At 56.3% G+C, this 21,872-nt stretch overlaps 1 protein-coding gene across 2 annotated transcripts; it reads right to left on the bottom strand.

Annotated features, from left to right (window-relative positions):
- Positions 1 to 728: 728 nt before the first annotated feature.
- On the bottom strand, positions 729 to 10,553 carry LOC102930083 (RING finger protein 112). 2 transcript variants are annotated; one of them, XM_037898732.2, is made up of 14 exons: positions 10,422 to 10,553; positions 9,179 to 9,256; positions 8,686 to 9,001; positions 7,988 to 8,203; positions 7,512 to 7,649; positions 7,178 to 7,282; positions 6,950 to 7,000; positions 6,224 to 6,280; positions 5,988 to 6,074; positions 5,697 to 5,826; positions 5,444 to 5,574; positions 4,986 to 5,039; positions 3,117 to 3,191; positions 729 to 2,497 (listed from the first exon to the last, which is right to left on the bottom strand). In XM_037898732.2, exons 2-14 carry the CDS (start codon positions 9,199 to 9,201, stop codon positions 2,000 to 2,002), a joined length of 1,881 nt encoding a protein of 626 aa, XP_037754660.1. In that variant the 5' UTR covers positions 9,202 to 9,256; positions 10,422 to 10,553; the 3' UTR covers positions 729 to 1,999. The 2 variants fall into 2 exon arrangements, with proteins under 2 accessions (XP_037754660.1, XP_043405606.1); XM_043549671.1 differs by lacking the exons at positions 4,986 to 5,039; positions 10,422 to 10,553.
- Positions 10,554 to 21,872: the final 11,319 nt, after the last annotated feature.

Here is a 21,872-nt window from a genome sequence, read left to right as displayed (position 1 = left end):
ACTGGTGTGATTATATAAGGTTATTTTGATAAATAAAATGTGCAGAAATTTAAACTCTGCGCAGGATTTTAAATTTTTTTGGCGCAGAATTCCCCCAGGAGCAGTTTAAAGCCCTTCCGTTCTTCCCTGAACGGAATTACAGCTGATGGTTTCTGTGGAGACTTGTCCCAAAACTAGGAACTCACCATGCAAGGTTCGAAGAGTCAGAACTTCACAGTTATTTAGATCTGGGAGATTACTCTCTAGCACTCCCCATGACAGTCATTTACAGGTGCTCACAGACTCACGCACGCACTCATCCCTACATTGACACCCTAACACAGTACCCCAAATATCTTTCCTCCTGTTGGGCACAAAGGAAATTGCTTAAATGCCTCCATTGCTCTGAGACTGTCCTGCACCCAAGACCTGTTGACTGGCCACCTTCCAGCAGAAGCCTAACCTCTCCCATTGGACACTTTGCAGACCACAGTCTCAAGTGACTTCTGCTTTCTCTTGTTAGGTACCAAGAGGTGCAGCCTTTGAAAACCTGCAGCCCTGATATTAGGTTTCCAAGGAGTACTTAGGAAGATAGGACTCAAAGAGCAGGTTAAGGGTGACTGGATCCCAGTCCATAAGTACCCACCTGGGGAACAAATATTTCATAATGGGTCCTTCAGTCTAGCACAGAAAGGTCTAACATGCTCCGATGGCTGGACGTTGAAGCTCAACAAAATTCAGACTGGAAGTAAGGCAGAAATTTTAAACAGTCAGAACAATTGGAATAATTTACCAAGGGTCGTGGCAGATTCGCCATCATTGTCCATTTTTAAATAGAGATGGGAAGTTTCTCTAACAGATCACTCCAGTTCAAGCAGGAATTAATTCAGGGCAGGGTCAAGGTCCATGTTATCCAGGCCTTGGAATCTGTGATGGGAAGGGGCGCTCCCAGCTCACCAAGGCAAAGCCATGATGGAGCTGACCCCGTACCTCACGCTAGAGCGGTCTATGGGATCGTAGGCACCAGCTGAGGCTGGCATGGGCATGGAACAGCTGAAGAGTACCCCTAGCCCGAGCCCTCGTTGGTTGGAAATCCTCAAGTCCAACTCCTGGCTTTTCACCAGCGCCGAAGGGTAGGAGCTGAGCCTTCCTGTGGAGTTGATCAGACGGTGTCCCCTGCTCGGCGTGCGTTCATGGGTGTTGAACAGAAAATCCTTTAGCTTTGGATGGTTTTATAGCCCTCCTGCAGAATAAATAACGATACCTGTTTCTTGGATAGCGCTTTCTCTCAGTAGAACTCAAATCCCTCACATCTTTCAATGCATTATTATCCTCAGTATACAGATGAGAAACTGAGGCACAGAGAAACTAAGTGACTTGGCCAAAGTCACAGAGGAAGCCCATCGTAGAGCAGGAAACCCAATCCACGTCTTTCTGTGCCCTCTCCCCTGGACCCGCCTTCCCGCTCAGAGGAGTGGCTGGATATCTATCCTCCAGGACCAGACAACATGGCTGCCGCTGTAGGAACTAAGCCAGGCGCCCACGGTCACCCCCAGCGGGTGATCTCGGGACAGGACCGTCGGCAGGGCGTTTCCAAGTGCTATGTGTTGCAGCCGGAGTGGCCCTGCAACGTTGGAGGAAGGCAGAGCGAGAACCGAGGGCTGCAAGTTAAAGCGAGAAATTCCAGTTGGAAACGAGGCACCCGATTTCTCACAGCGCGGGTGATTCACCAGCGGGAAAACAGTGGGGGACTCTGTCTTTTCCGGATTCCGAGCCGGACTGGCCGCCTTTCTGGGAAATGATTTAGTGCAAAGGAGATATCGGGCCCAAGGCAGGGGGAAGTGGGCGGCATTCTCCAGCCTGGGTGGCAGAGCAGATCAGACGAGAGGATCTAAACGTCCCTTCTTAGAATCTGGGGGCAATGGCTCCCTGCTCTGGGGTGGCTTCTGGGGGACGTGTCCAGGCCACACTGCTGTCCTGTCACCCCATTCGTCAGCCCCAGATTGTGGGGGGGCACCGATCAGATCAGGGGTTTCTCGTCGGATAGATCCTCAGTGCCGTCCTCCTCCTCCCTCCCGCCGCCAGCAGCCTTGGCCCTCTGCCTATCCTTCTGGGCGATGTTCCCACCAACTCCCCCACCCACGCCCCCGCCCACGACAATCCCGGCCACGGCGCCCGTCCCAGCCCCAATGGCCACCGCCACCTCGGCAGCGATGGCAGCGGCGGCGATCCCGGCACCGGCAGCGCCGCCCACCGGTCCCAGGACCAGCACCCCCGCGCCCACGCCCGCCAAAATGGCGAATTTCTTGAAGCGCTTCCCATAGCTCTCCAGGAAGGTCTCGGCCTCCCGCGTCAGCACCGCCTCCAGCTCCGTCAGCTGGGCCTCTTTCTCCGGCGCCGGCTCCCACATGTCCGTCCGGCACCGCCAGAGCACCTGCCCGCGCCGCTCCGCGAACAGCTCCGCCATCTTGCTCGGCCGCACCTTCAGGCAGGTGAACATGTTCTGGGAGTCGCCGTCCTGCGCCCGCCGGGAGAGGAGACGGCCAAGAGCGTTAGAAGGGGCAAGCGCTGCATGGACCCCACCCTCCTGACTGAGATGGGGGCCCCCCCTCGTGCCGGGTACGGCACAAACCAGGGCTGAGATGGGGGGCCCCCTCATGCTGGGCGCACCACAGACCTGGACCGAGATGGAGGCCCTCCCTCACGTGGCACACAAACTCAGTGAGAGGCCATCCCTGCCCCAAAAAGATCACAGGCTAAAACACCCAAGGGCAAGATCATTCTCCCACTTTCATAGATGGGGAAACCGAGGCCCAGAGAGTCTCAGTGATGAGCCCAGGGGAGTCTGCGACAGCACCATAAACAAAAGCCAGGAGTTCTGACTCCTGGTCCAGCCCGTGAGCCACCTGGGCCATGACGCCTCCACCACTGCAGCTGGCCACAGGGCAAACTTATTCCCTCCCCCACTCCCAACCCCTGTGCAGGAGTTTGAACCTCCCATCTCTATAGTGATCCTGGGAGCTGGAGATACGAGGTCCCATCTCCTACCCCAAAGCCCACAGCCAGTGGGGTTGGCCAGGACAGTTCCCCGGGGTTCCCCTGGCTGGGGCACAGGGGCCCCCACCTCACAGACTCACCTTCTCCCTCAAAAACACAGTGTGGTCTGCGCTGGCCCTGTCCAGGACTCTCTGGTTGTGGAAGGTGATGGCCATCTGCACAGGGAGGACAAGACTGGGGTGAGCCGCAGTTTATGGGGCCCTGTCTCCACCTAGCAACTGCAGCAACCTCATGTAACAGAGCGATGCCACGAGCCAGTGTGAAACTACAACTCCCATGAGCCACCACGGCAGCTCAGCCTGAAGCCAGGCACCCAAACTACAAGCCCCATGATGCATCATCCCCTCCTCTATGGTGCATCATGGGAGTTGCAGTCCGACCAGAGAGCTGATTTATGGGGAGAAAAGGGAGCATGCAGAGCCAAACTATAATTCCCATGAGACACCACATCAAGTATTTCAACTTTTCATATTTCGCCGGAAACTCAAATTTCTCTTTGGGGGGAAAAAAAACAAACATTTTCCAACAAGTGTCAACACACTCCTAAGATGAAGCCACCTCTGGGGAGGAGCATATGGCAACAGCCACACACAACACTGCATAGGGATGGGCTCACCTAGTCCTGAGATGCAGCCACTTCTGGGGTTGGGGGAGAATCATAGACTATCAGGGTTGGAAGGGACCTCAGGCGGTCATCTAGTCCAACTCCCTGCTCAAAGCAGGACCAATCCCCAACTAAATCATCCCAGCAAGGGCTTTGTCAAGCTGGGCCTTAAAACTTCTAAGGAAGGAGATTCTACCACCTCCCTAGGTAACACATTCCAGTGTTTCACCACCCTCCTAGTGAAAAAGTTTTTCCTAATATCCAACCTAAACCTCCCCCACTGCAACTTGAGACCATTACTCCTTGTTCTGTCATCTGCTACCACTGAGAACAGTCTAGAGCCATCCTCTTTGGAACCCCCTTTCAGGTAGTTGAAAGCAGCTATCAAATCCCCCCTCATTCTTCTCTTCCGCAGACTAAACAATCCCAGTTCCCTCAGCCTCTCCTCATACGTCATGTGCTCCAGCCCCCTAAGCATTTTTGTTGCCCTTCGGGGGCCTCTCCAATTTTTCCACATCCTTCTTGTAGTGTGGGGCCCAAAACTGGACACAGGACTCCAGATGAGGCCTCACCAATGTCGAATAGAGGGGAACAATCACGTCCTCAATCTGCTGGCAATGCCCCTACTTATACAGCCCAAAATGCCATTGGCCTTCTTGGCAACAAAGGCACACTGTTGACTCATATCCAGCTTCTCGTCCACTGTAACCCCTAGGTCCTTTTCCGCAGAACTGCTGCCTAGCCATTCGGTCCCTAGTCTGTAGCGGTACATGGGATTCTTCTGTCCTAAGTGCAGGACTCTGCACTTGTCCTTGTTGAATCTCATCAGATTTCTTTTGGCCCAATCCTCTAATTTGTCTAGGGCCCTCTGTGTCCTATCCCTGCCCTCCAGCGTATCTACCACTCCTCCCAGTTTAGTGTCACCTGCAAACTTGCTGAGGGTGCAATCCACACCATCCTCCAGATCATTTATGAAGATATTGAACAAAACCGGCCCCAGGACCGACCCTTGGGGCACTCCACTTGACACCGGCTGCCAACTAGACATGGAGCCATTGATCACTACCCGTTGAGCCCGACAATCTAGCCAACTTTCTATCCACCTTATAGTGCATTCATCCAGCCCATACTTCTTTAACTTGCTGGCAAGAATACTGTCGGAGGGGGAGGAGCAGCTGGGGAATAGACTCACAACAACACGACATGGGGATGGTTTGCCCGACATGAGATGCAGCCACCTTTTGGGCAAGGCGAAAGTAGGCTACAGTTTTACATCGGAAGTGGATTCAGGAGGAGGGACACACCCCTTGACCAGGTCAGAGGCAGAGACGGGCAGAGAAGGTACCTGAGGGGGAGAGGAGAAGCCGAAACAATGTTTCTTCATCAGATCAGAGAATGTCTGCAAAGCAAGCACAAGCAATCACAATACAGACTTCACAGGTGCTTAGAAAAGTGGGAACATGGGGATGGCTCGCCCGGCGCTGAGATGCAGCCACCTCTGGGGCAGGGCAGCTGGGGAACGGCCATAAGACAACGGTGGGAATCAGTTTGGTGGCGGAAATGAAGAACTTTCCTGGATGATTTAGGAAGGCTCGGTAGAATCATCCAAGCTGGGATTCTGCTAGGCTGTAAATACAACCCTCATTCTTAATTAACAAAAGTTCAGCAAAAAGGGCTAAGGCCCAACCCTGCTCCCCGCAGCACAGTGCCCCCTAGCGCCATCATGGGGTATTGGGGACAGTGCTGACCGCCATGGGAGAGCGCCCCCTACTGAGACCCCATGCCCAGCTGGCCAATCCCCACCTTTATCTTGGCAGCGAGCTGTGACCCAGTCACCAGCGCCCCGTGCCGGTCCCTCCAGACGTGTTGACCGGCTGAGGCCACCAGGCCAGTGACGTAGTCCCTCAGGCTGTCCCGGAAATCCTCATCCATGTCTGCAAAGGGGAGAGACATGGCAATGAACCCAGAGCCGGAGCGTCCCCCCACGGTCCATTCCCCGGCAGAGATGGAGACGCCCCGTCGTGCAGGCTCAGAGCCGCTGTCCCGGAAACGTTACCTCTAAGGCATCCCTGGCTTCCAGTCATGATCCGCTTGCCAGGGAAGGGCATCAGGTAACAGCGGGTTTTGCTTCTGCTCAGCGCTTCCAGGGCCTTGGGATGTTTCCAAGGGGACCTCGCCGCCAGCATCTGCCAGAGCCGGGGAAATCAGCGAAGTGAGATATCAACAGAGGGAAATACTCCGGGACCCATTTTCTGCTCCCCTGAGCCAGCCAGGCCCTTGCCCTGCAGCCAGCTTGGAGCCAGCACCCCACAGAGGGCAAAGGCCCCGTGTCAAGCCCCACAGTCACCTGTCGGACGTCTCTCAGATGCTCCTTCCCACCGTCCGTTCCAAGGACCGGGGAGTTGCTCCAATCCCGCACCAGCAGGTCTAGGTGCTGCAGGGGAGACAGGACAATCTCAGGAGGGGAAGGCTGAACCCCTCAGGTGTGGGGCAGGGAGTGGCTGGGGCAGGAGCATCCTTTGCAGTGGGACAACGGGATTGCATGGGGCAGGGTGCGGGAATGGGGGGGGAATGTCGTCTCACCTGAATGGACTCCAGCCCGTATTCCTTTCCCACCTCTTCGGCCACGTGCAGAAACATCTGCAGAGCAGAGAGAGCAGGGGCCTGAGATCCCTGGGGCAGGGAGGCAGCGTGTGCCCTGGTGGCAGGTGGGGGTGGAAATCCTACCAACAAACACCCCCCTGCCACCCACCGAGCTGCAGCTCCAGCTTGGTCTGGGTCTGTTCCCCGGGCCCCAGGGCTTTCCCCCTCTGCTGCAGAGACACCTAGTGGCCGAAGGGCAGAACTGCACGTCAAGGTTCCCCTCCCCCCGCCGCATGCCAGGGGCTCTGTTTGCCCCCTGTGCCCACCGACGGTAGGAGCAGAATTGACCAAGATGCCAAATATTGAGACTTCCCTGAGTCCTGGCAACACCCGTGTTCTCAGTCGGCATGGAGCTCGGGCAGGGGCGAATTCCAGACCCTGGAGCAGCACAGAAGCTGGGCCCTGCTGGATACGGCCCCAGGACTCCTGGGTTCCATCCCCAGCTCTGGGAGGGGAGTGGGGTCTAGTGGTTAAAACAGCGGGGCGGGGGACCTGGAAGCCAGAACTCCTGGGTTCTATCTCTGGCTGTTCCACAGACTCCCCATGTGACCTCAGGCAAGTCACTGATTCTCTCTGGGCCTCAGTTTCTCCAGCTGTAGAATGGGCAGACTACCCCGTTGGGGCTCTAGGAGAATGGCACCACGTCCTTCCCTCCTCCCCCTTCACCTCCAGATATTCTAGATCGGGGTCCTTTAGCTGGCTGGAAACATTCAGGATCTGCAAGTCATCAGAGAGGACAGGGTTAGAGACAGAAACCAGCACGACCCTCTCCCCGCAGCACAGCGCCCCCTAGTGCCAACCTGGAGCATCGGGGCCGGCCCTGGCTGCAATGGGAGAGCGCCCCCTGCTGAGCCCTGCCCCGCTCCCTGCAGCACAGCGCCCCCTAGTGCCTACCTGGTAGGAGCCAAGCAGCATGGAGAGGGCGGAGAGTTTCACGCTGGTCTCCGTGTCTCTGGCGATGTCCATGGAGCCCTCGGTGTCAACCAGCAGCACGGCCACCTGGGGGGGAGCCAGGGGCCAGTGTCTCACGCCAGCTCCCCACTCTGACCCCCACATGCCCCAGCACCCAGTGAGACCCAGCCCCTTGGGGGCACAGTGTTCCCTGCCTCCCATCCCAGGCCCCGGTCACCGAGCCCACCCAGCCTCTGTCTGCTCCGCTCCCCCAAGTAGAGATCTGCTGCAGTCACTCGTCCCCCCACCCCATTTCCCCACCCCTCTTCCCACTCACCTGCCCCCCCTCGGAGGGGACCCAGAAGGGCTGACTCCACGCCCACACCCCCTTGGTGATGCTGCGGGCACCAACTCGCCACTCGAACCCCTCCAGGGGCTCCTCCTCCCGGCCCATCCAGGATCCATCCTTCACATCCTGGGGGGGGGGGGGGGAGAAGAAGACATGGGGGGCGGCGCAATTAGTGTGGTGGGGGAAGGGGGACTGTGAGTATTTTATGAGCGGGCAAGTAGCATGGGGACCAGAGCACTGGAAAGATGATGGACAGGCAGACTCAGGCTGAGACAGACACACAGACAAGGGTCTAGACAGTCTAGTGGGTCAGAGCAGGGGGGCTGGGAGCCAGGACTCCGGGGTTCTATCCCCAGTTCTGGGAGGGGAGGGTGGGGTCTAGTGGGTTAGAGCGGGGGGGGGGGGGGAGCCAGGACTCCTGGGTTCTATCCTTGGTTCTGGGAGGGGATCAGGGCTGCACTCACCAGGCTCCGGAGCCGGCGCAGCAGGTAGTTCAGCAGGAAGGATTTGCCCCGGCGCTGCTCCCCGATGATGGACACCAGGCAGACGGGGGCGTCCCCCACCCCACCCTGCTCCAGGCAGCGGCTCAGGGCCTCCTTGTCCAGGGTCAGGCCCCCTTCCTCGTCCAGACGCACCAGCTGCACCGGGTGCCCCGGCCCCGGCTGAGCCCTCGGCCCCGGCTGCAGGGACAGAGCAGGATCAGAGCTGGGACCCCACCCCTGAGCTGGTGAGTCCCTTCTCCCCCGGATCAGAGCCCCGTTCCCACCCCCTGGACCAGCCAGTGCCACCATGGGCCACATCCAAGCCAGTGCCCCCTAGAGGGGAAAGGCCCCGTGTCCCATCCTCTCCCCCCCACTTCCAGCTAGTCCATGTCCCCTCACCGGGGCCCCCGTCTGGAGTCACAGCCTGTTAGCTCGGGGGTTAATTTCTTATCAGCAGGTCTGAGCCCTGAGTGCCCAGCTCCCCCCTTAGGAGCCCAGAGACCTGAGCGGTTGCTAAAGGGACACAGGAATCCCCTTAGCCGGCCTTCCCCCGACCCCAAGGCCCCAGCATGGAGATAGGGGACACCGTGCTGCAGGGAGCAAACATGCAGCTGTTCCCCCGCTGCCCCGCCCCAGAGGTGGCTGCATCTCTGGACCAGCCTCAGGTGGGCTGCACCCACCTCAGGGCTCGCTGTCCCTGTTGCTGTCAACGTCTTTTCATGTGGCAGGTCTCTGATTTTCTCCACCAGGCTTTTCAGACGTGTGTCTGGGGTCGTCCGGTTCCTGGAGCAGGGAGCCCGGCACTCGGGGCACTGGTACCCCCATGCCGAGACCCCACTCCAGTGAGCTGCAAGGCAGCCCCGGCAGAAGTTGTGGCCACACACGATGGAGACGGGGTCCTCCAAGATGTCCAGGCAGATGGAGCAGGTGACGTCCTCCTGGAGTCGCTCCACCATCCCCTCTGGAGCTGGCTTCAAGGAGGGGGGTGGGATCGGCCTGGGAGACACACAGCAGGGGGCCTGTGAGCCAGGACTCCTGGGTTCTATCCCAGCTGGGGGGTGCAGGGCAGGGGATTGGAGTCGAGTGGGGGGGGGCTGTGAGCCAGGAATCGTGGACTCTAGCCCCAGGGCTGGAATGGGTTACACCTGAATGGGGTGGGACTGGAGCGCTTACCCTTTATTATTTGCATTTCCCATAATGCCGCGGGTGACAGGCTGGGCTCCACCGATCTCCACTCCTCCTGGGCTGGGACTAAAACCAAACTCAGTTGGAGAGCTGAGTCAACAGGACACCAATGGATTAACCCCCTCACACCCACTGTGCTCAAACAGGAGGGCTGGCAGAGGGGGAAACTGAGGCACAGAGCAGGGATGGGACACTCCATGTCCTAATCCCAATTCTTGAGTGCTGAGTTCCCCAGGGCTCTCCTTGTGTACTGGGCACACCCCCATCCCCACTAGCACCCCAAGAAATGAGCAAACTCTCTTTGGCCAGCACCTCATGCCACAGCCCCACTGCACCCAGAACCCAGGGGGTCCAGCTCCCCTCCCCATTCTAACCCACTCCTTCCTCCAAGTGATGGGGAGAGAACCCAGGAGTCCAGGCTCCCAGCCTCCCTGCTCGAACCCACTAGCCCCCACTCCCCTCCCAGAGCTGGGGAGAGAACCCAGGAGTCCTGGCTCCCAGCCCCCTCTGCTCTAACCCACTAGCCCCCACTCCCCTCCCAGAGCTGGGGAGAGAACCCAGGAGTCCTGGCTCCCAGCCCCCTCTGCTCTAACCCACTAGACCCACTCCCCTCCCAGAGCTGGAGAGAGAACCCAGGAGTCTGGGCTCCCAGTCCCCCCTGCACAAAACCACTAGCCCCCAATCCCCTCCCGGAAATGGGGAAAGAACCCAGGAGTCCTGGCTCCCAGCCCCCTCTGCTCTAACCCACTACACCCCACTCCCCTCCCAGAGCTGGGGAGAGAACCCAGGAGTCCGGGCTCCCTGGCATTAAACACTACTCATTTCCGTCTCTGTTGCAGGAGGAAACCGCGCGTCCCCAGCCGTCGCACCTGGGGAGATCCCGCTGCCATCCGCGCCCCCCTCCCCACCGGGGCGCAAGTGCCCCGGGCGCAGCGGGATTTTCAGCCGCTCGGGACTTTTCAAGCAGCTCTCGGGCTTGGCAGCCGGGCGCGGCTCGCTGCGAGGGGACCCGCGGGGCTGCGCTGGTGGGGCGGGGGCCGGGCCCCAGCCAGAGGCCGGGGGTTGGCCGGGATTTGCCTTTGGTGCCCCCCAGCTGCCGCTGGTTTGAAACCAGCCACTCAAATCTCAGGGGGATTGTTGGGGGATGATCCTGCCTTGTAGGAGTGGTGGGGGGGGATAGACTGGAGGGGGCGATTCTGCCCCCCGGGGACGGTCACTGGCCCCCCGTTACCTGTCCCACAGCTCGCTCTGCCCGTGTCCAAGGTGTAATCCTGGGGAAACGAAAGTAAAGTTTCTATTTCCTCCTGCCCAGCGACCGGGCTCTGACCGCGAAGGAGACGCTCCCAGGGCGTGGCGAGGGTATGAATAGCCACTGGTAGGTGGGGCTGCGGGGAAGGGAGCCAGGACTCCTGGGTTCTCCCCCTGGCTTTGGGAAGGAAGCGAGGTCTAGTGGTTAGAGCAGGGGCCACTGGGAGCCAGGACTCCTGGGTTCTCCCCCTGGCTTTGGGAAGGAAGTGGGGTCTGGTGGGTTCGAGCAGCGGGATCTGGGAGCCCGGACTCCTGGGTTCTCTCCCTGGCTTTGGGAAGGAACTGGGGTCTGGTGGGTTAGAGCAGCAGGGTCTGGGAGCCCGGATGCCTGTGTTCTCTCCCTGGCTCTAGGACGGGAGTGGGGTCTCGTGGGTTAGAACAGAGAAGCCACTGCCAGCAGCCGAGACTGGGGGCAGGCCCACCGCTGGCTTCAGAGCCATGCGGAGGCTGGGGATGGGACTGGAGCAGAGCTGGGGGCGGGTGCTGCTCAGACCCAGACTATCAACAGTAAAAAAGGGGGGCGGATCCAGAGATCTGCACCAACCGCTACAACAAATGGGTAGCAAATTCCTTCCTGGGGCCGGAGCAGCTCGATCAGAGAATATCAGGGCTGGAAGGGACCTCAGGCAGTCATCTAGTCCAAACCCCTGCTCAAAGCAGGGCCAATCCCCAATTTTTGCCCCAGATCCCTAAATGGCCCCCTCAAGGATTGAACTCACAACCCTGGGTTTAGCAGGCCAATGCTCAGACCACTGAGCTCTCCCTCCCTCCATGACGCGGGCCGTGCCGGGAGCGTGGACGGCGAGAGAGTTCCAGCTGAGCTGCTGCCCTGGCCGATGAGTGTCGGGGGCGCGGGTCCTATCCAGGAGGCGCCCGGACCATTTCGGGTTTGACGGGGTCCCTGCCAGGCTCTGGGTGAGGGTGGATGGTGCAGAGCGGGCCTTGCAGGCTGGGCCTGAATCTCCTGCGGAGTCTGGGGTGGGGGGACGACGGAGAGGGGGCGGAGAACGGGGTCCCTGGATCCACCCCCATGCCTGCCCATCCCTCTCTGTCCCACCCTGTCCTCCTCCCCACCCACACACACACCCTCATCCTCTGCTCCAGTCCCCACCCCCTTTCCTCCCACATCCACCCACCCCACACTGGCATCCGTTCCCCTTCCCAGCTGGCCACACCACACCGCCGCCCACACACACACACACACACACACACATGGCAAAGCCTATGCGGGACCCGAACCTGTGACACAAAACTCTCCCGCCCGAGCCAACGGGCCACCCCCTCCGTCTGCAGCCTCCTTGACCGACACCAGGGGGCAGCGTCAGCTCAGGGCTCCTTAAGGCCGGCCGCCATGGGGAATTCGCCAGTCTCCGGGGGAGTTTGTGCCACCCTGTCTGGAGCGGCTCACGGCCGTGAGTGCCAACCTCGGGGCAGCCTGGGCAGACACCCCAACCCGGCGGCCTGCCGGTAATGAGATTTCGCCATGCCAGGAACAAATGGGAACTCCTGGACCCCTAGAAAAGTCACGTCATGGACAGTCTTAGACTCTCCAGTCTCTCTGGCCACCCGGGCAAAGTGGACTTCGTTGTGAAGGGTCATTTCCACCCCAGATCCAGGTTGCTCCCGGTCCCCAGAGCCCCGTCACTTACCCCAGTTCAACTGGTGCCCTAGATCCCACATCACTGATGATGCCTCTGGCCAGTCCTGGTGCTATTGACAGGTTATAAGCTACCAGCTAACTCCTGAGAGGGACAGTGCTGCCCATTCAAATCGTCCTTCTGGGCGGACCCAGGAGTAACACCGGAGGGTCTCTGGCTTCAGTCTGGCCCCGTGAGCGTTCAAACAGCAAAATTTTCCACCAAGCTTTGTGACGGCCACAAATTTTACAGTGCTGGGCTGGGTTTATTTCAAGGTGCAGCAGGAATCCCAGGACTCCAGGAGCATGGGGCTTTAGACACGGAGCGATAGCACCTTCCCCCGGGGGATGGTCTTACTACCTGAGTAACAGTCTCCCCAGCTGGTGACCCAGCATGGCTGTTTGCACGGGAGGATCAGTGGGGCCCGGCAAGCAGAGGGGGCAGATTTCATCTCTGAATCGCACTGGCTTCGGCGGCTGCACTAGGGCGACATCGGCTGAATGGCTGCACCTCTCGTAATCAGGATAGACGATGATCTGGTGCATGGGGGATCAGACCTGGCTTAGGGAGGGGTTGGAGAGCTAGTTTCTAACCCACCCACACTCCCCCGCACCCCCCAGGGTTCACAGAATAGGCAGGCTGAGGACCAGAGATGGGGAGCAGAGAGAAAACAACAATCAGTGGGGGAAGATGGATTGTAAACATGGGCAAAAATGCAGTGGGGTCCGGGGTGGAGCAGCAGGAAAAGAACCACCCACAATAACACACAGGGCTCATGTGGCTGTGAAATGCAGCCACCTCTGGGGCAGGACAGCGGAGGAAAAACTGCCCAGTGACGCCACACAGGGATGGCTTGCCTGGTGCTGAGATGCAGCCACCTCTGGGGTGGGGCAGCTGCAGAACAGCTGCCCATAACCCCGCATGGGGATGGCTCTCCCAGCAAGGATCCAAGCAGGACATCTGCCTGTCCCCTCGTCCCTCCCCACCCCAAGTGACTCACCTTTCAAAGCAATGAGCTGCTGACACAACCCACTGGTCTGAGATGAGGGACCCTCTACAACAAAGACAGCCGAGCAAACGGATGCTGACCTGTCACAGTCCCTGGACCCATGGGGCACCCCCCGCCCCAAACATTTCAGCCAGGGATCCTGGACTGGCGACACACTGGGGGGCAACAGCACCGACATAGGGTGAGCAGAGAACCCAGGAGTCCTGGCTCCCAGCCCCCCCTGCTCTAACCCACTAGACCTCAGACCTTTCTAGAGCCAGGGATAGGTCAGACACAGGGTTCAGAAGTGACCGTGTTACAGACCACGAGACAAACATCCAAACTGAGCAGTGCAGAACGTAAGAACTTCACAGGCCCGGCAAAAACTTTCCTCTTTCTGTTTAGATTGCGGTCACTCAGGGTCTGTGCAGCGCCTGGCACGATGTGACCGCGCCCCGCGATCTCAGTTTCTCCTCCTGTGATACTCTTCCACTTCCACTGTGATGAACGAAATCTCGCACCCAGCTGTGACCAGTGACCGTCACCCACATGTGAAGACTCTGGCACGGAAAACAAACGTCTATTTCCAATGCAAAATTTCAACTTGTTGTCAAAGAAACCAGCCAGCAACATTATTGGCAAAGAAGCCAGAAGCATCTCAAGCTTTTGGTTTTTAAAAATAAATCAGAAAATCCCCCTCCCAAATCACACACTTTCTGTGGAACAAAAATCTGTTGTGTCCAATACCTTGTTTTTCCACACACACAAAAAAACAGTAAAAGATCCTCAGAAAACAGAAAATTTCAACTTTTCATAGAAAAGCCAAAAACCTGACAAGTTTGGGCCAAAAACTCAAATTTTATTCCCCCCCACCCCCACCCAAGGAATCAGACACTTTTCAGGAAAACTTCCCATTGACATTTTAATTTCCCTTCAAACCCTAGTTCAGCCTCAAATCACCCATTTGCCATTGTCAAAAACCAAATTCCTATCAAAATCCCAATGCCGAGGAGAACTTTCCCACCCAGCAGACATGTTCGGTGAGCATCTGGGTGGGTTAAAATTCACGTGTGGAGAGAATCTCCCATCCGCCCCATCTGACCAGAAAGCCAGGCGGCACCCTGGCCTTTTCCAACTCTTATCCTAGTTGCTCCAGACAAGACAATTGAATGCAAAACTAGTTCATTGATATTTCTCAGAACAGCAGGTTTGAAGCAACTCCAGCATAATATTCCCTCCGATTTTCTCATTGGTGCCTTGCCATACTTGTTAACTTTCATGGCAAACACACAGAGAAGTTAGCTCAAACCTAAACAGCCTGTCTGGAAGGTACCAACGTAACATGACTTTATTGCTTAGAATCCAGCTCAATAACACACAAGACCCGCAAAACAGAGGAAAACAAAACAGGCTGCTCCTTAAAAAGCAGAGGGGCACAACTGGATTGGCCTTACTCTAGGCTGGCTCTCTGCAGAAATATCTCTGATAACAGGCTTCTTCACAGAGCCCCCTAGCCTGCCAACAGGACCCGGAAACCCACTGAGAATCTAAACTGATCGCTCACAATTTTAATACCGTTTCCAACGCATCACAATTGTCATCCACAGGGGGCACTGTAAAGCCAAGGGCATGTGTCTCATCCTCACCCAAGCCCTCCACTGCACCATCTGCGCCGGAGGGGTCCTATCTCTGGAGAGGGGAAGCCAACTCCAGTAAGCTGGCAGACACCCATCTTTCACGGGGCTTATACAACTAACTAGGGCACCGTTCTGGGGTGACTTCACCGTTGATTCCCGGGACACAGAAGCCCCTTGTTGCCAACCAGCAAAAAGTTCATTGTTTCTTTACAAGCAACTCCAATCTCAGCCCTGACAAACTCATAAGAACATGAGAACGGCCACATTGGGTCAGACCAAAGGTCCACCTAGCCCAGTGTCCTGTCTGCCGACAGTGGCCAGTGCTGGGTGCTTCAGAGGGAATGAACAGAACGGGGCAATTATCGAGTGATCCAGCCCCGGTCATCCACTCCCAGCTTCTGGCTCTTGGAGGTTTAGGGTTGACCCAAGCATGGGAGCCATCGAAGGGTACAACGTCAAGAAACACTGTCCCCGCCCCTGACCTTTAAGGCCCCGCCCACCTGTAATCTCCACCCCCAAGACTGACACATGACCAGAAGCATGGGGTTCAACGGGGTGGGAACCGACCTGGGGTTGGATAAATCTAAACCCAGGGGACTGACAGCTGTTCCTTCCCTGAAACTCGGCAGCTTGAGGCCTTCCTAGAGGCCCCGGAGGCCCTGGCCGGCCATGCCTCAGAGAGCGAAGAGGAATCAGGCCCAGCGTGGTTTTGCTCAACGCCAAGACGCATTGCTCAAGAGGACCCCGCGCGGGACGAGGAAGACAGCTGTGCGGACGGAAGGAAGGCCCTCGGCCCAGAAGCTTACGGAAGATCGTGGGGGCCGCGTTAGGGACGCGCCGGGCCAGCAGCATCATGACTGCGTGGACTTCAGAGGATAGAAACTGCAAGCGCCGGGGCCTGTGTGCTGACCCGGGCCTGCGAAGAAGCCGTAGCTTATCCCACGCAACGTCTGTGCTTCACCCACGAAAATGTAGCCCACGGTGTCACCTTGGTAAACGCTGTGCAAAACGCGAGCGTCCCGGACAGTGGTTTAAAGAGAATTAGCCAGTCGAAGGATCCCGGCTTAGGGCATTATACTGCCTGGCCGATCCGCACAAACCTCACAGAGCCCTGCTGAGGAAAAAGAGGATTTGTAAGAAATCCAAAAGGGTGAAGTCAGAGGATGGTGCCGGGATGAAATGTGAGCTCAAACCTAGGAAACCTTGGCATCTGTGAACAATATCTATTGGAAAGGCCACTGTGACCATCCGTGTGTCTGTTACGGGGGCCTTAGATAAGACGAAGGGTTTGATGGGGCAGGTTGGTTTGTTTTCAAGGGCCGTATGTCGGTCTAATACAATAGCTTGCCAGATCCCGGGTATTTAAGAAAAAAGACAGATTCCCAGCCAAGAAGCTGAAACGCCTGCAGGAGAAACGGGGGTGGGGAATAAAACCAGCAAGGTGAGTTTAAAAGACAAGCTAGGAGCTCTCACATTTTGTGTAAAGCCCGGACGTCTGACACACCTGCTTGAGCTCAACAGCGCTGACCCAGCCCCATCGACCCGCCCAAGGCACCTCGATCACCTGCCGTGGATCTATAAGACCAGGCCTAGGGGTGACTCTCCAACCCAGATTTCCTTCGCTTTCCATCAGGGTTGAAGATATTAGGTCCTGCTGGGGGTTGGAAAGATTGTCAGTAATTAGGGCTAAGGGGCATTCACCCCCCAAAAGCGGGGCGGGGAGCCCAGATTGGTAGTAAATCAGACAGAAGCTCAGGAGTTTATACACCCCTGTGGGTCATAAAATCATAGAACCATAGAAGATTAGGGCTGGAAGAGACCTCAGGAAGTCATCTAGTCCAATCCCCTGCTCAAAGCAGGACCAACACCAACTAAATCATCAGGTGTAATAACCCCTCGGGAGTTCATGGCACGCTCCGGGTCAGGCTTTCTAGCCTCGCAAAGTCACTAAACGGTTGAAAAATCACATTATTCCCAAAGTCAGTGCCGGGCTAACCCCACACTGACACGTTGCCGGGGGTCACACGCCTGTCCCATATTTATAAATCACGCTGGAAGAACAAACTCCTCCCTGTCCAGCATTTCAAAGCGAGGGGCGTTTCGGGGGCGGTATTTGCTGTGGCTCTCCGACGTCCATTTCAATTGAAAACCAAACCAAACCATGAAGCGCCAAAGTAACAGGTTGAAATGGAAAAAACACGAAGACCTCCATTGGATGGCGGTGGGTGGCCATTTACTGCTTGGGGTGCTCTGGTCTGAACTGAAAACAGAACAATAGATTGGGACGTTGTCATTCCACTAGCCCCCCCTCCCAAGAGATCCAGCAGCTGAACCATGCAACGTGCAGGAGGTCAGGATAGATGACCCGGATGGTTCCTTCTGGCCTTACAGTCTATGAGAAGTAGCTGAATTGGAAAGTTTTGGGGAGAAGCCCCATCGCTGAGGGGGGGCTCTTCTGCATCAGCCACTATTTGAGCCTCGGGGTCTCTCGCGAGCGGATGGGAACCCCGCTCCGTGGGCTTTTCGAAATCAGACTCTCTGCGATCCCACCCCTCGTTCTCAGTCATAACAGTGTGTTTTCTCCTCCCTGCCCCTTCCACCTTTTCTACGTTTTTTTTTTTTTTTTTTACAGGGACTCTCGCCCATAGTTTCGGCAGGCGCCTCTTTGTCCCCCAAATCCTGCAAATCCAAACGCTCGTTCCACCTGCTGCCGCTGAGCGCTCCCTCTGCAAGTCTGCGCAGGCCCTCGTGTGTTCAAACCTCGTTATCCGCACAGCCGTGAGCCCCATGCCTAGGCCCGCGTGGTCAGTGCTACCATCTCCTGTTAGAAAAACCCAATTTTTGACCGCCACCAGCATAGACTTTGTACAGTTATCGGTCTTTCCAAGTCACTCAAAGGGTCGGCACTCAGGGACAGAACCTCCCTCATCAATGTTAGCTCCCAATTTCCAAAATCCTTACTGCTGGTATTAGTGAGAGACAGAGGAATTATTGCAACAGTGTTTTTGCAGCCCGTAGCCACCCTGACACTGTGTGTGTTTGCAGCCCTATTCACCACCCTAAAGCGCACACCCGCCTTCGTGTTTTTGCTCACAGCTTTCTCCGGGCTCAGTGCGGTGTCAACCGCAGAGGAGCTGAAGGTGTGGCTGCCGTGCTGATTTTTGAGTCATTTGTTTTGGCTGGCCGGAGCCAAGTTTTGGGTTACCCTGATGCTTTGTCTGCGCTCGTCTGTTGGTTGCATTGTTAACGGGCTCGGCAGATTCCTGGTTGTTCGGTGGTTCGGCCGGCCACGTCTCCGTAGCTCTGACTGCAGCAGGTCGGGAGAGTCAGACAGGATTGATTAGGGAAAAGATGTTCCAATTTAGCATCAAATAAACAATGTTCACAAACAAACCTTTAACTCTGTAATCTATAATCTCTCCCTCTCACCGAAACGCACCCCCACCTAGGTATTCGCTTAACAACAAAACCAATTGAGCAACCAAACAAATAATCGAAATATATGTACTAGGTTTCAACCATCTGTCAACTGTTGATCCTGGAGAGTTTCTCTCCTCTCGTTCTTTTTCCCTTTGACTTCTTTGCACTCGGGTCTAAGGATTTCTCTTGTCCCCCCCCTTACTGTGGGGAGTCACCATGACTAAAAAGACACAGGAAACAGTTGTGTGAAATTGAAAAATCAACTGATAATTTAGGGGAGGTGTTTTTTGGTTGTGTTGGGGCTGTTTAAAAGTCACTGTGCTACACAATCAATTTCAGACTGTAAATTACCCACACACAAACAATTCCCCCCGACCCCACGTTTTGCACAGAGTAAAAAAAAACAACAGTATTTTAAGCATCCAAAACCAAACAGTTTGCAATAAAATACCTTTAAAAAACCCACACTTTTATACCCCCTCCTTTCCTGAGATCACGCGTACATTTTCCTGGGTGGGGGAGGGGAAGACACCTTTCATATGCCCCTAAATCACAAACAATTTAAGCATCAAAACTAATTTTTATCCCATTTTAAAACATACATTTGCCCAGAGTAAAAGAAAAAAAAATCTCCCTTATTTTAAGCCCCCCAAAGCAGTTTGCAACTGCAACAAAACACTGTAGAAAACCCACCCGCACCTGTTCCTACATAGTTAAACATGAAAAACAACTTTTGTAACCATTTTAAAACATACATGGACCCCATTTGGCAGCCCGTATATTTAAGCGTCTGAAACCCAAACAGTTTTAAAAAACCACACACCGATTCGCCTCCCCCGCCCGCCCGAGGTCACACGTACATTTTCTCAGAGGAGAAAAACAAAAGTTCAGTGCTTATGCCCCTAAATCACAAACAATTTAAGCACCCAAACTAACTGTTTCAAGAAACCCTTTTTAAAAAGGCAGATTTGAAAGCAAGTTTCAGCAATTTACACGGCACTCCAGGGTAAAGCAAAGCTGGCACGTGGTTATCCTTCTTTCCCCTATGTGGCTGTGGGCCTTTGGTTTAAGAACAAACAAAATTTTAGCTAGTATTATTCCCCAAGCGCACACCCCCGCGCAGGCTGTTTAATACCAGGTTGTGAAAACACAGGACGAAGCATAACCGTAGTTAAAATGGGGCTTTACCTTGCCCTGGTGAAACACAGCGTGAAGTGGCTGTTTCCACACTAACCAGCTGACTTTGCAAGAAAGTATCACTATTAGTAAGGAGAGCGGGTCCAAAGAGTAAGAATCTAGAATACGTATTTTCAGAGTTAGAAAACAAGCCGTGGAGCTGCCCGTGAGGTCTCTACCGAAAGCTTGTGACTTCTTGAAACTCCGGATCACTGCGAGATGTGTGGACGGGTCATAATGTGGCTAATATTGAAATGTATGCCCTGGTGGTCTTGGGAGGGCAAGTTTGTCACCAGGGAATCAGAGGCCCATTCAGGTGGCAGTGATCACCCTTCCCCAGTAATGGGGGTGATGGAATTCATGGTTCAGTTCTCTACCGTGGTCCCAGCCCAGAAGAAGTCATAGAAGGTAATCATAGACTATCAGGGTTGGAAGGGACCTCAGGAGGTCACCTAGTCCAACCCCCTGCTCAAACCAGGACCAATCCCCAATTTTTGCCCCAGATCCCCTCATTGGGGGATCACCATGGGGGGAGGGTTAGCTCAGTGGTTTGAGCATTGGCCTGCTAAACCCAGGGTTGTGAGTTCAATCTCTGAGGGGGACATTTAGGGATCTGGGGCAAAAATTGGGGATTGGTCCTGCTTTGAGCCGGGGATTGGACTAGGTGACCTCCTGAGGTCCCTTCCAACCCTGATAGTCTATGATGCTAACTCAATAGAAACCCTCCAAGACAACGGCAAACCATCAGAACCGCCTGGAGGTGAAATGGAACGACAGGGCAGCGAGGGGCTGTCCCTGTCCGTGAACAGAGACAAGTGTCTGGTCCAGTAGCTCACAGGGTGGAGAAGGCCTAGGGTGACCAGACAGCAAGTGTGAAAAATCAGGACAGGGTGGAGGGTAATCGGTGCCTATGTAAGAAAAAGCTCAAAAAATCAGGACTGTCCCTATAAAATCGGAACATCTGGTCACCCGGCACATATCTTGATGAGCGGGGGCCCAGGGGTGTCCTGGTTCCATGAGGCAAGCAAATGCTGCAAAAGAGTGAATTCTGGGGTGATACGCTACTTTCCTAGCTAGGAATGGTGACTATTGATAGGGGTAGGTCCTAGTTTGTGTTTTCTGGTTTGTTTTGTACATGACCGCTTGTTCCCATCTCTCCCACGTGTTTCCAGTTGAAGCTCTGCTCTTTCTGGAATAAACGTCCTTTTGGTTTACTGTCACGGCACTCAAGCGCTGTGGGTGGAGGGGGCTAAGGGGAACCCGGCGCACTGGGGTCTGCTGGGAACGGAGGATCAGGGGCTGGACACCACAGGCGACCCTTGGAAGGGACTCGGGCCTGGGGCATAGGCACCGACGCCAGGAGTGCTCCAGGGCTCAAGCCCTCACGGGGAAAACTAGGGGGGTGCTCAGCACCCACCGGCCGCAGCTGGCGGGAGGGGGGCCTTGTGGAGGGGGTGGGAAGAGGCAGAGTGGAGGCGGGGCCTTGGGGTGGAGCCTGTGGCCTGGGCTACGTTTATTGTCAAAGGGCCAGGGCAGATTAGCCAGCAGAAGCATGACCGCCGGCTCTGGGATCTGCCCCTACGGGCCCCCACGTCCCGCTCCCTCCCGGGTCCCGGCTGGGAAATCAGACGTGCAGCTGTAGCCCACACACCTCCTGGGTGTGGGGTTCTGTCCCCGCCAGAGGCACCGAGACCACTTAGCGAGAGCGAAGGGCCACGTGGCTCTTAGCTCATGCCGTGGAGGCTCATGCATTGAGCTCCAGAGGTCGCCGGTTCGATCCCGCCGGCCGACGCCCGGGGTCTGTCGGCGTTACACCGCCCCCTGGGGGAGCGCCGTGTGGATTTATCCCGATGGGTCCGGTTTTGATTTCTCTCCAACAGCTGCAGCCCGGGCGTCTGTCACCGCGCCCGCAGGGCGGGCAATCTCCGCGTGCAAACTCGGGGGTCTCTCGCTGCAATATGAACTGCGGGGGACGAGACGGGGTCAAGGTGGGTTTGGTGGGGGCCGGGAGGTTCGAGGGCAGCCGGTCAGCTGCGGAAGCCCGGTGGGGACAGGGGTGGAGGGAACGGTGGCAGAGGCAGCGGCACTGTTCGGGGGGAAGTTCACCACCGGGAAAGTCACACCCGGCACGGCTCGGGTGTCTTGGCTAAAGGCTGGGGAAGGGGCTCGAGGGGCTCACAGATCTGGGTCTGGGGAGGGAGTCTGTGCAGCGACCAGGGCTGGGACAGAGAACCCAGGAGTCCGGGCTCTCTCCACTCCCTTGACCTTCCCAACATGGCGGCAGCTCAGGGTCCGAAAAAGTCATTGGACCTTCTCAAAATGGCTGACGGTGGGTGGGGGGTTTTCCTGCCTTGAACTTTGACCTTTCCAAGATGGCGAATTGGCACAAGACCTGCTCAACATGTCCCCCTCCGCGCCATGGCGGCCTGACGCTGTCGTGACCTTCCCAACATGGCCGCCCGCCAGACCTTTTCCCCCCTCCCCATTGGTCCTGCCGCTCCGCTGATCCGGCCTCC

This window comes from Chelonia mydas, chromosome 6 (genome assembly GCF_015237465.2).
Source record: "Chelonia mydas isolate rCheMyd1 chromosome 6, rCheMyd1.pri.v2, whole genome shotgun sequence".
Lineage (NCBI taxonomy): Eukaryota > Metazoa > Chordata > Testudines > Cheloniidae > Chelonia > Chelonia mydas.
This window is presented reverse-complemented; position numbering and strand designations above follow the sequence as displayed.

Coding starts and splice junctions, on each gene's coding strand:
- LOC102930083 (XM_037898732.2), bottom strand. CDS start 9,201: ATGGGAAATGCAAATAATAAAGG. Junction 8,204..8,685: donor CAGGGACAGCGAGCCCTGAG/GTGGGTGCAGCC, acceptor CTGTCCCTGCAG/CCGGGGCCGAGGGCTCAGCC. Junction 5,827..5,987: donor ATCTGAGAGACGTCCGACAG/GTGACTGTGGGG, acceptor CGGCTCTGGCAG/ATGCTGGCGGCGAGGTCCCC.